General features: G+C 41.1%; 2 protein-coding genes across 2 annotated transcripts; one reads left to right on the forward strand and one right to left on the reverse strand.

Annotated features, from left to right (window-relative positions):
- Positions 1-1,375: 1,375 nt before the first annotated feature.
- Positions 1,376-5,196, forward strand: LOC104444086 (endoplasmic reticulum chaperone BiP). The gene is made up of 8 exons (XM_010057684.3): positions 1,376-1,584; positions 2,321-2,588; positions 2,670-2,884; positions 2,993-3,235; positions 3,323-3,802; positions 3,979-4,133; positions 4,261-4,343; positions 4,456-5,196. Exons 1-8 carry the CDS (start codon positions 1,527-1,529, stop codon positions 4,955-4,957), a joined length of 2,004 nt encoding a protein of 667 aa, XP_010055986.2. The 5' UTR covers positions 1,376-1,526; the 3' UTR covers positions 4,958-5,196.
- A 1,630-nt stretch (positions 5,197-6,826) lies between these two features.
- Positions 6,827-14,986, reverse strand: LOC104444087 (glutamine-dependent NAD(+) synthetase). The gene is made up of 13 exons (XM_010057685.3): positions 14,586-14,986; positions 13,692-13,997; positions 13,007-13,230; positions 12,697-12,800; positions 11,925-12,059; positions 11,234-11,402; positions 10,353-10,488; positions 9,234-9,372; positions 8,934-9,110; positions 8,423-8,590; positions 7,819-7,914; positions 7,428-7,556; positions 6,827-7,338 (listed from the first exon to the last, which is right to left on the reverse strand). The coding sequence occupies exons 1-13, from the start codon at positions 14,777-14,779 to the stop codon at positions 7,132-7,134; spliced, it is 2,184 nt and encodes a 727-aa protein (XP_010055987.2). The 5' UTR covers positions 14,780-14,986; the 3' UTR covers positions 6,827-7,131.

The raw sequence follows: 14,986 nt of genomic DNA on the forward strand, positions 1-14,986 counted from the left end.
GCGTGATTAAAGGGTGCGCATAAGTATAAAAGTGTCAGCGAGTTACTAAAATTTAGTATAGTAGAATGGTCAATGGACTCTAGTATTGATGTCGGTGGTGATGTCAATGACGACAAAAGTCGTGTATGGTTGATGTGATATCGTGTTAGGGTTGGGATGATGAAACGGTGATGGTGTTATGAAGGACATGGTGGTGAAACCAAAGAAGACGACGGTATAGGCGATGGTAGCAATCCCCATGATGGTAAATCCTCGCGATACATCCAATTGTAATAATGGAGAGTTCAAAGATGATACATATTTTTTTTTAAATAGTACAAATGGTATTAAACTTTGGCTCATTACGTAATCTCTTATCGTTAAATTTTTAATTTATTTAACGTAGTTCATGAAGTTTAACTCAACGTACGATGTCATTTGTAAATTTTCATTTTATTTAATGTGGCCCATGAATCTTTAGTACATATTCAAATTAGTTCATAAATTATACGAAAATATTCAATATATGAAAGGATAAGAATGCATATTTTCATATAATTAGGGACTAACTTGAATATGTAATAAAAATCCATGGGTTATATTAAATGAATTAAAAGTTTAGAGATAACAATACACATTGAATTAAAGTTTGTAGATTATTTGTGTCATTATCCTTAAACAATAGCTTAATTTTAAAAATAGAGGTATTATTTTTATGAAACCTCGGGCATTTTTTCTTTTTGTAGATTTTCCAAAAAAAGATAATAAAAAAATCTCGTTTTTGTGAAAGCTCGCACAATTAGTTGCGCAAATTATATATTCCCCCAACAAATTGAATGGACCAAATATTTGGCGCAGGTGCCTAAAACGAGAATTAGTCTAATGAGTCTCATCTTTTGGAAATGTAAGATACACAATGATCATTTAATTTTTCGCAAAAAAAAAGGAACTTAATTTTTTATTATAGAGGTGATATTTTCGCGGTGGGATGAGAAGTGGTATATATTTATATTTTGTGATAAATTTTTTAATTTTTTTCATGAAAATTCAAATAATTAGTCGCGCAAATTATATATATTCCCAACAAATTGAATAGAGGAAATATTCGGGATAGACGACTGAAACGGCATTTAACGATTCCCATTCGTTAAGCAATCATCATGATTCATCAACACGACAAATCACAGTCAAACCCATTGCGATCTCGACACGTGAGAGCCCCCAATCACATCAACGGCCAGGAACCTCCCAACGCGAGAGCAATCCCCATTGGCTCGACCACCCCATCCCCGCAACCCGATTGGTCCACGTCATCGCCGATGACATGTTCTGACGCTGCACCCGCGGTGCACGGATTTCCCTCCCCCTATATAAGAAAAAACTCGCCAATCTCTGCAACTCAGAAAATCAGAAAGAGCGACGCTTGCTCTGCTGCCGATCCCGCCCGCCGGAACCTCCATTGTCGCCGGAATTAAGCTCCGGAGAAGGAAGGAACGAGAGAGAGAGAGAGGAGGAGAGGGAGACAGACAGAGAGATTCAGCGGCGCCATGGCTCGCTCGTGGAGAGCTAGCGGCTCCTTCGTCGTGCTGTCGATCCTGCTTTTCGGTAAGATTTCTCGCCCTCTCTGGAACCGATCCGCTTTGTCGGCTCGTAGATCTTAGTTGCTCGCCTGTTGAAGATGTACTGGCTTCCGCGTTGTTTCCGCGAGTTCCGGAGTGTCGCCGATCGCTGTGATGCGGTAGATCTGGTCGATTCGAGTGTTTTAAGATCTGCTGATGGTTAGGCTCGCGATCGTTTAGTTTGATCGTCTTGCGGTGGCTTCGATTTGTTCGATGTCGCTGTAAGTGTTGTGGCGAGCGAAGGTGGCATGGATGGGTCTGAGTGATCTCTGTTGATGCGTTTGCGTCGTGTATTTGCTCGGGACCATTGCACTTGCGGAACTGCTCGATTCGAGGATTTGAGATGAGCGAGGTAGATTGTCGACTAGCTTGGGAATTCGGTTAGGTTGTGTTAGATCATTGCATCGATTGAGCTTTTAATTGGCAGGCTTGAGGAGATGCCTCTCGCCTAGCTTACTGTCTTGTTGACTTGGTCTTAGATGTTTACTTAATTAGATATACGTATTTATTCTGTGCGATTTAGTTGCATGTTTATTTGCCATGTTAGTGTGGTTTTCCTTTTATGTTTGCCATCAACTTTTAGTCTGGGTGCTGTATGTTGCATGATGATATGCAACGTGATGCTCCCATAAGATTGGGAATTGAAAGTTGCTTTCATCAAATTACTGTTGAGGTCTTCGAGCATTTTTTTCGGAGGCAATAATCTCTGTTCTTGGCTACAGGATGTCTGTTTGCAATTTCCATTGCAAAAGAGGAAGCCACGAAATTGGGCACAGTTATCGGCATCGATCTTGGCACAACCTACTCGTGTGTTGGTGTCTACAAGAATGGTCATGTTGAAATTATAGCAAATGACCAAGGAAACCGTATCACTCCATCGTGGGTGGCTTTCACTGACGGTGAGAGATTGATCGGTGAGGCTGCTAAGAACCAGGCAGCTGTTAACGCTGAAAGGACGGTCTTTGATGTCAAGAGACTTATTGGAAGAAAGTATGCATCCTTCTCTTATCATCATGTCTTTGTTTCTGGATTTTGTGGGATGTGATGCTAAGTGAGACCATTACTTGACAGGTTCGAGGACAAAGAAGTTCAGAAAGACATGAAGCTTGTTCCATACAAGATCGTGAACAAGGATGGTAAGCCTTACATTCAGGTCAAGATTAAGGATGGCGAGACCAAGGTTTTCAGCCCTGAAGAGATCAGTGCCATGATTTTGACTAAGATGAAGGAAACAGCTGAGGCATTCCTTGGAAAGAAGATCAAGGATGCCGTTGTCACTGTTCCAGGTTTGTGACTGTCACCTGATCTTGAGTTTACTTTCCTCACAATATGCATAAACCTTGTTGATCGTTTTTGTTGTCTTTGTCTATCGTGACACTTTTGTCAATATGCAGCCTACTTCACTGATGCCCAAAGGCAAGCTACCAAGGACGCTGGTGTAATTGCTGGACTGAATGTTGCTAGAATTATCAATGAACCCACTGCTGCTGCCATTGCGTATGGCTTGGACAAGAAAGGTGGTGAGAAGAACATCCTTGTTTTTGACCTAGGTGGTGGAACATTCGATGTCAGCATCCTGACAATTGACAATGGTGTCTTTGAGGTCCTTGCCACAAATGGTGATACCCACTTGGGAGGTGAGGATGTGTACTTTTGACTGCGTGGACTTTAAGGTATTGCATAAATAACACGATAGTTTACTAACTATGTGCTTATTTATGCAGGTGAGGATTTCGATCACAGAATCATGGATTACTTCATTAAATTAATCAAGAAGAAGCATGGCAAGGATATCAGCAAGGACAACAGAGCTCTTGGTAAACTTAGGAGGGAAGCTGAGCGTGCCAAGAGAGCTCTCAGCAGCCAGCATCAGGTCAGAGTGGAAATTGAGTCGCTCTTTGACGGCACGGACTTCTCTGAGCCATTGACCAGGGCAAGGTTCGAGGAGTTGAACAATGATTTGTTCAGGAAGACAATGGGACCTGTGAAGAAAGCTATGGAAGATGCTGGTTTAGCGAAGAACCAGATTGATGAGATTGTTCTTGTTGGTGGAAGTACCAGGATTCCTAAGGTTCAACAACTTCTTAAGGACTACTTTGATGGGAAGGAGCCCAACAAGGGCGTGAATCCCGATGAGGCTGTTGCTTTTGGTGCAGCAGTGCAAGGAAGTATCTTGAGCGGAGAGGGTGGTGAAGAAACCAAAGGTATGCTCAACTTCATGTTCATGCGCACATTGCTTGAATGCTTGTTTTTTTAAACGATTTCAGTTTCTTGGGCTTGGTCGTGTGAGATGTTTTAAATGATTTCAGTTTCCTTAGCTTGGTCGTGCGAGATGTTTTACTAGACTACTACTCATTGACACATGGCATCCTCAATGCAGATATCCTTCTCTTGGATGTGGCTCCCTTGACTCTTGGTATTGAGACTGTTGGTGGGGTGATGACCAAGTTGATCCCTAGAAACACAGTCATCCCTACTAAGAAATCCCAAGTTTTCACTACTTACCAGGACCAGCAGACCACCGTATCCATTCAGGTACCTTTCTCCTGTCTCTTTTTTTTTCCCCTTATTGGAAATAGAGCTGTTAGAAATTTGTTGTTGGAGCTATAATGTTAGAAGGAATGAATCTTAGTCAGTGGGGTTTGCTTCGGTGTTGTAACAGGTGTTTGAAGGTGAAAGGAGTCTCACCAAGGATTGTAGGAATTTGGGCAAATTCGACTTGACTGGAGTTCCCCCAGCTCCAAGGTTTGTTTCTTATCTGTTTTGACACCTTTTAACATTTGGTTTTTCCATAATCAAAATTGCATTTTTAACTGCTCGCTGGTAGTTAAACTCATACGATTCTTATATCAAACAGAGGAACCCCTCAAATTGAAGTCACATTCGAGGTTGATGCCAATGGTATCCTGAATGTCAAGGCTGAAGACAAGGGCACTGGTAAATCTGAGAAGATCACCATCACCAACGACAAGGGTCGTCTCAGCCAAGAGGAGATTGAACGGATGGTCAAAGAAGCTGAGGAATTTGCAGAGGAAGACAAGAAGGTGAAGGAGAAGATTGATGCGAGGAACAGCCTCGAGACTTACGTCTACAACATGAAGAACCAGATCAATGACAAGGACAAGCTCGCCGACAAGCTCGAGGAAGACGAGAAGGATAAGATCGAGACTGCCACCAAGGAGGCCCTCGAGTGGCTGGATGACAATCAGACCGCCGAGAAAGAAGACTACGATGAGAAGCTCAAGGAGGTCGAGGCCGTGTGCAATCCGATCATCTCTGCTGTCTACCAGAGGTCAGGTGGAGCCCCAGGCGGAGGAGAGTCTTCTGAAGATGATGACGATTCGCATGACGAGCTCTAAACAGTTTTCGGTTCAATCGAGAGCTTATGCCTAGAAGGTGGGCGGGAGAGAGAATGGGCAATTAGGTTTAGACTAGGGAGGACTCGGGTGTTGAATTTTTGTGATATGGAATATACTCGGGCAATGGTTCCCCTTCGTTTGGTTCTTTCGGGATGATGAACACATTTTAGATCACTTTTCTTCTTCTTAAGTACTTGTAATTCTACTTATCTTAAAAACTATTTCCCAGATTTTGGACACCGCCGTCGCGTTCTCTAGTCTTCATGCTTGAAAGTTGAGAATCTCTATTCGTAGTCATCGACAGTCCAGATTAGAACTAACCAACGTGGGCCATGGTGTGACCGAGCGGGGGTCTGTGTGGTTGGATTGGTCAATCTCATAAACTTGACCAACGAAAGATGTTTGCCTAATCGGTTGATGGAGTCTTACGGGACGACTGTGGACCACGAGGCTGGCCGCGGTCACCATTTTGGTGAGTAGTCTTTATTCGTGCGAAGACAGCGTTAGTGCTACGACTTACATATCAGTGTCATAATTTTTTTATTTTTTCGACCACTGAATGCTAAATCGATGGAAAATTGTTTAAGCAGTGTCATAATTTTTTTTTCGACCACTGAATGCTAAATCGATGGAAAATTGTTTACTTGCTTATTTCAACTAACTGGGCAGCATTTCAAATTAAAATTTTATCGCCACATGGCATTTTTGAAAGTGATTTATGTCTTGAATAATATTAGATTGACATAGACCCAAAAATGTTACTCGCCTCACGGAATTCAATTTCCTTAGCCACGGGTCCCAAGGACTTTGTTCGAACAGCAGGTGGAAGTGGTTGTGTAAGGGAAGAGAAAAGAAGAGATGAAGTCTATCCCTTAGCCTAACGCAAGCCATTTGTTTGCCTAGAAGCTGTCCGATCGGACCGGTCCGGGGTCCAATCGTGGTGAGGAAGGGCAAAAACGATACAATTTGGTATTTTCTTCTTCAAATTCATTTCAAAATGAAATCCTAAATTTTAGAAAGGAGAATGCTTTTGCAATACGCTTGAGCAGTAGAGAGGTTTAATCTTGAGACGAGCAGTAGACAATTCAAGCTTATGAAATAGCAAACTGGGAAGCAGAGATGATGAGTGTAAAAGAGATGATGAGTGTAACGGTGATGCAAGGAGCTGTACTTGATTTAGAGGAATCACAAAGAAATTGTTGTGTATAGGACATGAATCGCCATGGTCCTCATGAGAGTCCCTGCAAATCGTAGTTAATTAAGGTGACTTTTTTTTTTTGGAGGGGGTGTGGATGATGTGGGGAGGCGAGGGGAGGGATACACCAGCATCTTAGATCTCTTCTCGGTCAATACTTGCTTTTATCCTTTTTTCCCTCTGTGCCGACTCATCTTGTTTCCAGTTCAGCCCCCTTTCTGATTTTCTTTAACCTTTCACTCTTCAGCTTTCATAATTATTCAACTCCCTCTCCCGATTCACATTTTCCCCCTTTTTCAAGCTCTTCGCCCGAACATCTCCTCCAAAAATTTTGCCCCTTTTCAAGCTCGATTGAGAAACCATGGCTCAATTTTGGAGAAGAACAAAGAGATAGAGGATTTGGCGAGCCACCAATCCCTTTCTCTTTTTCTTTTTGGTTTTTTTAAAGTTTCTTCTTTTATTTATAAGGCCCAAACGATGCTGATTCATTTAGAATTTGTTGATTAGAATATTTCCGATGAGCCTCATTGGCCTATTTATTATAAATTAATGCCTAATTGACTTTTCCGACCACGTAAATCACGATGGCACTTAAGTAGATATTTTTAATAAAAATTGACACTCAAGTAATCGAAAAAAAAAAGGTTATTGTATTTAAATGAGAATCATATAAAAGCCATCGAACTTGTACTATTCTTGTCTATGTTCATCTTGCTCATTGTCTTTCCCTTAAATGCACTCGTGTGCAATTTTTATATTTGCGGATGAACAAATCAAAGAATTTACAGGCTTATGTGATAGTTTGGAAATGGATACATTCATATATGACAAGGAATGGAGGATTCTATTTTAATCAATGCACCTAGATAGGATCATCTAAAGAGCAAGAATGACTATTATTATTTTGTCGTTTTTCGAAACACGGGAGTGGGAATTTCGTGCCTCCTCTGGTAATAGTGCCGTGCACATCTTTGTCGAGTTAAACCCCGGCTTTAGGATCCCCTGAGCCTGCTGCTACAACTCCCATTCCCCCTCCATCCGATGTACTTGCGGTCGACTCTTTCATCACGATCTTGTCCCCGTCCAACTTCTGCACGAGTTCATCGATCTTGCGGAATTGGAATGGCCACCTCACGTTGTAGAGAAACTGGCGGAGATCAAACCTGTTGTCTTCGGGGGAGTAACTCTGCGGCAAAACCGGAGAAGTTGAGCGTTTTATGCGAGAATAAACTCGAATGAGTGTTAGACAAGGAACTTTCCTTCGAAGCAACATACCTCTGCATGATAGGAAGGTGTCAATACGGTCATTTTGTGTCTGTTAATGGAATAGTACTTGAAGAAATGCTTCACTTTCTCAGCCACCTCTGCAGGAGTCAACTTTGTGCCCCATCTATAGCAAAGGTTCTGCAATAAGCGACATTGTGCAGAAATCATGAGTCCTCGAGTAGGAAACATCACAGATGTGACATGAAAAGGGACAATATATTAACTACTCTCAATAATTAGGTCTATCGGATGCTAAGCACTCGAATCAAGATCCATATATATCCATTGGTTAAGATTCTGAGTTTAATGTCCTCGGTATTATAATTTGTCATATATGGTCTGAAATGTCGACAACCTCCTTAGATTCAACTAAAAAGGAGCACTAGAATTTAGAACAAACCTGAAACATTGACACTGGACCTGCGCGGAAAATTTTCCGCATTCTTCCATAGACGGATAGTTCCTCATAGGTCATACCCATATCGACTTCATCCAGCTGCGTACAAGTAAGAAAATATGAATAAAAAAATGAATTGGATGTCTTTGTTTACTTTAATCCTGACTTAGCTGGCAACAAAAGAAAATTTAGGAATGGTAAATGCCTTAAAAAGGAAGATTATCAAGACAATTAAGACATCTCAACACATTTTGCAGTTTTGGTTTACAAATGCTCTATGATCATGATAAGATATGTGAAGCCAATAAAACATTAACAAGATGGCAGGGAGTGAGATGTATGGAGTTTATTAAATGACTTGACCACAAACTTAACTAACAGTCACTCTCTCCTTCTGTTATGTTTTTCACTAACACGGGGAAGAAACACGAGTACTTCAGTGAAACCCATCTATACTCCCCATAATTTAGCTGATTTAAGCATCCGGTGTTTCAATTAGATAACTCCACCCATCCCCACATTAACATAGCATTTGGTCTCCCAGCAAACATGGAGGTTCAATAAGAATCGTATAGGATCAATTATTCATGGTTCTTTGAAGGAGGACCTGGCTATAGTTAGAGCGTATAGGCTCCAGTTCTGCAGTAGGGGGAGCTGCTTCAACCTCTGCCAAGGATGAGAAACCAAGATGGTTGGCAGCCCATCGCAAAAATGACCGAAGATCCTGCTTGCTAATACTTCCAATTGGATTAATATCTGCGGAGCTACAATCATACTGCAAAAGAGACACGTTACCATATGAAGATTGCCACTACAGACCAAGCATGATGATCTAAGTATAAAAAGATGCTTTCAATGAAAACGCACACAGGCACTCACTCATGGCTGTGCAAACACACCCACCTACCAGAATCTATGCATACATGCACAGAGACATGTAGATTCATGAATATTCTATTAGATCTTAGATGTCTGAACGCTCCAGCTTAAATGTACATTGGCCTATGACCGTAAGTACTAAGTACAGTTGTGCAATTATGAATAGTTTTATCTACATATCTAATGTGTAAATGTATACAAAGCATGCGCTGAAAATAGGAGGTATAATTGTAATAAACCTTCGTTAGGTAACCACGCAATCCTTCATCCACATTGGAGCTACCCAAAACAAGATAGAACCCCGACTTGTTGTGCACCCAGGGCAAGAGAGATGCCAACATAAATGCCAGGACCATTCTGATTCGTGCTTGAATGTTCTGCAACCCTAGGTTCTCAGCACTTGATCCCCCATCAATCTTCAAAAGAAAATCAGAATGTAAGAAAATTTGAAAAGAGCTTTTTTCAATTGGCATCCAGGCTGAACAAACTCCTCCTGCTTTTAATAGGAGACTTATGCACGTTTCTTTATGCCACTTTACCTTATAGCGTGGTCTCTTTCCAGTAAGCTTTTCAAATAGAGAAAGAAGTGCAGAAACAACACCATCTATGCAAACATCGAGATGCCAGGCACCGATCTCATCTGCCAACAACTTTGCCCGTGACCTTGTGGCTTCTGAACTGAGAGAAACAAACCCTGTTAATAAACTAAATTAATTTCAGAATGTACATAGAATGGTAAACAATCACATAAGTTGGTCCTTCAGTCAAAAGATCCAATTAACAATAACGAGAATCATGGTCAATGGGTAATCACCACGTCTCCCATGTTTCTCTTTTTTCTCGCACAAAGCAGTCAATCTCTCCCAATAGATCAGGATGGCCTTCTTCTAAATGACACTTACTCTTTTCTTAATAAATCTTTGTATTTTACTTCACTAAATGACTTGTTCCTCTTTGGTGGTCATTGGTGTCAAGGGAGACTTCACAAAGAATCAGGAATTAATTTGTGTCCAAGAATCTGGTATTAATGTCTGTCCAAACCCACCAAATGACTTGGCCGTTCTTGATGTTTATCAGTCTCAAGTAACTTTCTTTTCCCTTTTGATGGCCGGTACCATGAGAAAGCAAGATTTTACAGGAATCGGACCTCAATTGGGAGCAGATATGCACCCCAATGTTCAATTTGTCTATCCATAACCTTCAGTCAATTCACTTGTCTGATGATTTCATCTTTGCTCAAGTACTGCTACCAAAAACTTGTAGTTTCAGGTAAGGTCAAGGTCAATATACTTAACTTTACACAAAATGTGGACAGCATAACTGACCGATCAACAGAACATTCACATTAGCAGACATGAGAAGGAAAATACATATGACAATAGGTTTATGCAAGACTGCTCCAAAATCTGCTCAACCTACTACAAAGAAAGCTAGAACATGTACCCAACCAAATTCAGAACAATAAACTTATAACACAAACAGCATCTAAGGCATGAGATCAATTTTCTCCAAATAATTCATAATTGCTACAGAGAAAAAACATGCTTCTATTTCTTTTTTTTTTTTTTTGTTTTGTTTTCTTTATCGAGCGCAAACCAAAGCACGTACTGATCAAGGAGCTTCATATGAAAGGAGAACTTGGTTAGCAAAAAATTTACCTGTTTTCAGATCCCATGTAAACCGTGTAAAATATCCTTTTAGCAAATTCTTTGCTGTCAGTGGGATACTGTCCATCGGCATATTGTCCAATGTGTATTGCATCAGCTTTCACCTGTTCATCACCATTTGCAATTTCTGCAACCATCAAGAAGTTTACACTATCAAGACTGTCTGGTGGTGTGCAGGCTTGTGAAATAGGACTAGAGCACTAAATGACCAGAGGCAGCCAAGAGGCTTAGTCATTCTAACAAAATTACTAGATTGCTCTGCATTTGGCTATCCGCTAGGTACTTAAATGACTCTGGCTAATGACACCCATCATGAAATAGTCAACGGAAATAGAAAGTGGCAGGCTCCCACAAACGACAAAGACCATGAAGCTTTTCCCACTAGGCGGACCCGGCTATTTAGATCCATTCTTACACCAGTTTGTCCTGTCTTGTACCAAATGCTATGTGACAGTCCAAAACAAGCTAATTTGAAGTTTCTAATGCAGAAGTGCTAATGCCCCAAATCCTATCTGTCTATGAAGATAATTTCAAACCATCAACTCTACATCTATACAGTATGTGGACCAATTTCATGGATTCACTCTTATGCCATTATGTCCTATCTTGTAGCAAATGCTATGGGATAGTCTAAAAAAGGCTAATTTGAAGTTTCTAGTGCAGAATGTTAGTGCCCCAAATCCTGCCTGTCCACAAGGATAGCTGAAAACCACCGACTCAATATCTATACATGTGGCAACTCTGCATTCTATACTACCCACCGATAATATGAAACAACCAAAATCTAAAATGGACGATAAAGTTCTCAGAGAAAAAAAAAAATATGAAGGGCATATTGGATGTGCGCAGGTAATGTCTCGTTAAAACTTGACCTTTTACAACAAGTTGGCACATGCAGCCAACTATGGCAGCTACAGATGAGCTGTCTGCACCACCTGAGAGAGGAAGCAAAAAACCAGAGGCTCCACTTCTCCTTAGATAATCCCAGAGCCAGCAACCAGGTCCCAAGGCTATTTCCTCCTCAGGAGAGTGATACTTGATCTATATACAATATGCAATTTCATTATGAGTCAGATATATAATGAATGCTGCAGACAGAAATTGAACATATTAAAATCTTTATCTGGTACTAGCAAGAAACAGGTGCTCTACAAGATATCAATGAATTTATTGGAGGAAAACAAGATCCATTAGGTCTACAGTTTAAAAAAAACAGAAAAGAAAAGAATTATTTTTTTTGCCAAATCACTTACCTTACAATTAAGCTTGTAACTAAGACAAACAAATGACCTGTCAATCTAATTCGGCTAAGCAAGGTAAGATCCACATTATTATGAGAATAAAAATGTTTTTCCAACAAGGCCTCTTATATTCAGATATTGCAAAATCCTTTTCCCATTTCTCATTAAGTCATATCAAGGATGGTGTGTTTCTTTACAAGAAAGAGTTCCATGTTCAGACTGATTTGCATCTTTCCTAGCAATCATTTGAACAAATATTAGGTTAAAGGCCGGGTCTATGTGAGCAAATCATGTGCACAAGCATTTCTTAAAGAGAACTCACCTTTAGTGGACCTGAAAGACACATCTGAAGATGGAATGATTGACAAAGATTGTAAGGCGCTGCTACTGATGGTACTTTAGGCTTAGCACTTGCTTGTTCTTGGAAACTACTAATAGATCCTCTATAACTAGCAACCTGCCATCAATCTCACAAGTTAAGGAATGTATCAAATCCAAAAAGTTAACATCAATTAAGCAGGATATCAATGAATAACTTTTTTCCTTGTTATTAAAGAACTCTTTGTTACAGCATATAAAATCAAAATAACAATGGCGCGAAATCCATTAAAGTCTTCTATTTCTTGATTCATGCATTTGCCAACTGCCACACAGGTTATAATCAACAAACAAGAAGGCCAGAGATCAGGTCATCTAGTCAGAGGTCGCGGTTCCCAACCTTTACAGTGCCTCTTTCCATCAAGTGTCTTTCATATGGTCAATGATTTCAGTGTAATATCCAAAATTAAAAACATAAATTTTGTCTAAAAAGCTACAAGTTTCTAAAATAACACCTCGAATCAATTCTACTAGCCTATCAGAGGCAACACTATCTCTTCCAACCCCCACCCCAAACAAAAAAAAAGCACCCACCCTCCTCCACACACACAAAGTCCGTAGGCTATGTGTGTATATGCCAGGCATTGAGTGGAGTATGCTGCAAGTTAAAAAGCATAAATGTACGTATGTAGGCATGTAAAGTAAACTGAATATTCAGACACTTCCTACACAATGTTTGTACATTAATATCAAAGTAGTGTCGCAGTGCAGCCTACCGCATCCAGATCGATTTCAGCAATTACAACCTCAACATCCTTCAAGGAAAACTGGGATCCTTGAGCAACCATATCACCATTTACAATCACACAGGAGCATCCATCTGAATTAAGAAATTGCAACAACGTCAATGACATTAAAATCTGATGGACAACACTAACAGATTCAATTGAAGATTAATTATTACAACAACAAAATAGAAAGACTACCTAAATAAAGGAATTGTCTGAATATAGAAATCAAAAGCACAATGGGAATTAAGAAAAGAAAGGACAGTAGTCATTCACAGTTTGCATGCATGCTATGTACCATAATAAAGGCGGCCACCATCGCATCCTTGATGATTGCTGTACATGTAAACTCCACCGCGATAATAAGTTGCACCTATAAAAGCTTGAAGACGGACATCGAGCTTCCTAAGTTGATGGTGACTTCCACTTGCATTCATAAACACTTCAACTCCATTCAATGCAAGCTCTGCATGAGGGGGCAAAGGAGCGAACAGTTCCTCACAAACTTCAGCAGCAACAGCCCTGTCAAAAGTGCACAGAAATTCTCAATTGAAGAGCACGAGCCGAAAAAGGCTTGAAAAGCCCAAAGAATATGGCAATGAATTGGAGATCTGCTATTTATCCCACAAGCCTTACAGTTATAGACATGACTCATAATCTCAATGATTTGATGCTGGCCAGATAACTGTTACAAAATGGATTACACCTCAGTTATACTGCAAGTGGCATGTCTACCCTTCCAAATGTGGCATAGTACAACCTAGATGTAATCCCAGCATGGCTCAATGACATCCATTGTCCAGGGCCTTTTCACCCAAAGATAACAAAAACGAAACATGCCATCCAGAATCTTTGCAAAGTTGAAAGAGGAAGACATATATCGTAGAGATAAATAGAAAAATTAATACGATAACAGAGAGGACACAAATAGGGCAAGTAAATTTGTCACTTACATATGACCTAAAAAAATAAATGTAACTCACGTGTCCAAAAATTGTATATATCCATATCCAAAAGGTACTGTTTTCTGTGACACGGCCTCGGAAATTTCAGTGGGAAGCTGAAAGTCATCAAGCTGGTTTTTTTGCTTCCATGCTGTAAACCACCGAAGTTCCCGGTAATTTCCATCATTTGCAAGCCACATTTTTGGGCGGATCATGATGATTTTTCTGTTCATGCAAAGAACTTGGCAGTTGTAGCGCTCTGATCCTTTAATGATAGGCATACCAAAGCTGCAGAGTATTCCATCAGTCCAGTCGCCGAGTAAAAGTTCCTTCAAGCATTCCCACCTGAATGAGCACCAAACCCAACATCAACATTAATCGAGAGATGATACATTCTGGAAGTGAAATTGTTGAAAAATAATTCCGTCCTTGTACTTCCAAGGAAAAGATTCGTGCTTGGACATTTTATAAAATGTGAACAGTATGAACGCCACTGGGTGTTCAAAAAGAGGCAGACCTTCAGTGCGCCGAAGAGACACGGCCAGTAGCGAGTGCAAATGATACCAAAAGACTGCCAATTGCAATCAAAATTCAATCCGAGAAGGCTATATATCACCGCAATCTCTATGAACTCCATCCCCACTAAATGGAATTCGCAATCCAATGCAACTTAGCCAAGCACCGGCTCTCTTGATGCTACCACACTACACATTTCAATCACATAGCACTCTCTCCAACTACAGCGTGACCTAGCGCCCTCCGAAAAACTAGAAAAAAACGCTACTCGCTCAGATCAATCCACCCGATGCTACTCACTCCGGCACAATCACTCACTGCAGATTAGGAAACGCTCGCCCGCACAGCTTTCCCGACAAGGACACACCAAAGCAGAGAAGGAGCGACGAGAGGCGAGCGAAAAAAAAAAGAACTCACGCGTGAGCGATGGTGTCCAGCTCCAGGAAGTGGTCCTCGCAGCCGTAGCCGGTGATCTCCAGCTCGGGGCCGAGCCTGATCACCGCGCCGGCCGCCTTCGCCTCGGCGATCGACTCCTTCACGTTCTTCATGTTGCAGTCGAAGTCCATTGCCCACTGGTTCAGGTTACACGTCGCCACCTTCAGCAGCCTCATCGTCAGACGCCTCTACCTGCAAATTCGCGGCGCGCGGGAAGGGAACGAGAACAATCGGCAACCGGACTGGCGCGACGGCGCGCCGAAATCAATCCGGCCGGCGGAAGTGAGGTTTCGTGATTCCGACTTGGAGATTCCGGCGAACGGTCGGAGGGCAGGGAATCTCGAGGCGTTGCGCTGGGAGTTTTTTTTTTATTATTTTTGGAG

This window comes from Eucalyptus grandis, chromosome 11 (assembly GCF_016545825.1).
Source record: "Eucalyptus grandis isolate ANBG69807.140 chromosome 11, ASM1654582v1, whole genome shotgun sequence".
Classification (NCBI taxonomy): domain Eukaryota; kingdom Viridiplantae; phylum Streptophyta; class Magnoliopsida; order Myrtales; family Myrtaceae; genus Eucalyptus; species Eucalyptus grandis.

Bases quoted from the DNA above. Each gene is read 5' to 3' on its own strand.
- LOC104444086 (XM_010057684.3), top strand. From the start codon at position 1,527: ATGGCTCGCTCGTGGAGAGCTAGCGGCTCCTTCGTCGTGCTGTCGATC. The intron at 1,585-2,320 runs GTAAGATTTCTC...TCTTGGCTACAG, and splicing joins GCTGTCGATCCTGCTTTTCG to GATGTCTGTTTGCAATTTCC. The intron at 4,344-4,455 runs GTTTGTTTCTTA...TATATCAAACAG, and splicing joins GGAGTTCCCCCAGCTCCAAG to AGGAACCCCTCAAATTGAAG.
- LOC104444087 (XM_010057685.3), bottom strand. From the start codon at position 14,779: ATGAGGCTGCTGAAGGTGGCGACGTGTAACCTGAACCAGTGGGCAATG. The intron at 13,998-14,585 runs GTGAGTTCTTTT...GTGCTCATTCAG, and splicing joins CTGGACACCATCGCTCACGC to GTGGGAATGCTTGAAGGAAC. The intron at 10,489-11,233 runs GTCAAGTTTTAA...TGATGGTTGCAG, and splicing joins GTGCCAACTTGTTGTAAAAG to AAATTGCAAATGGTGATGAA.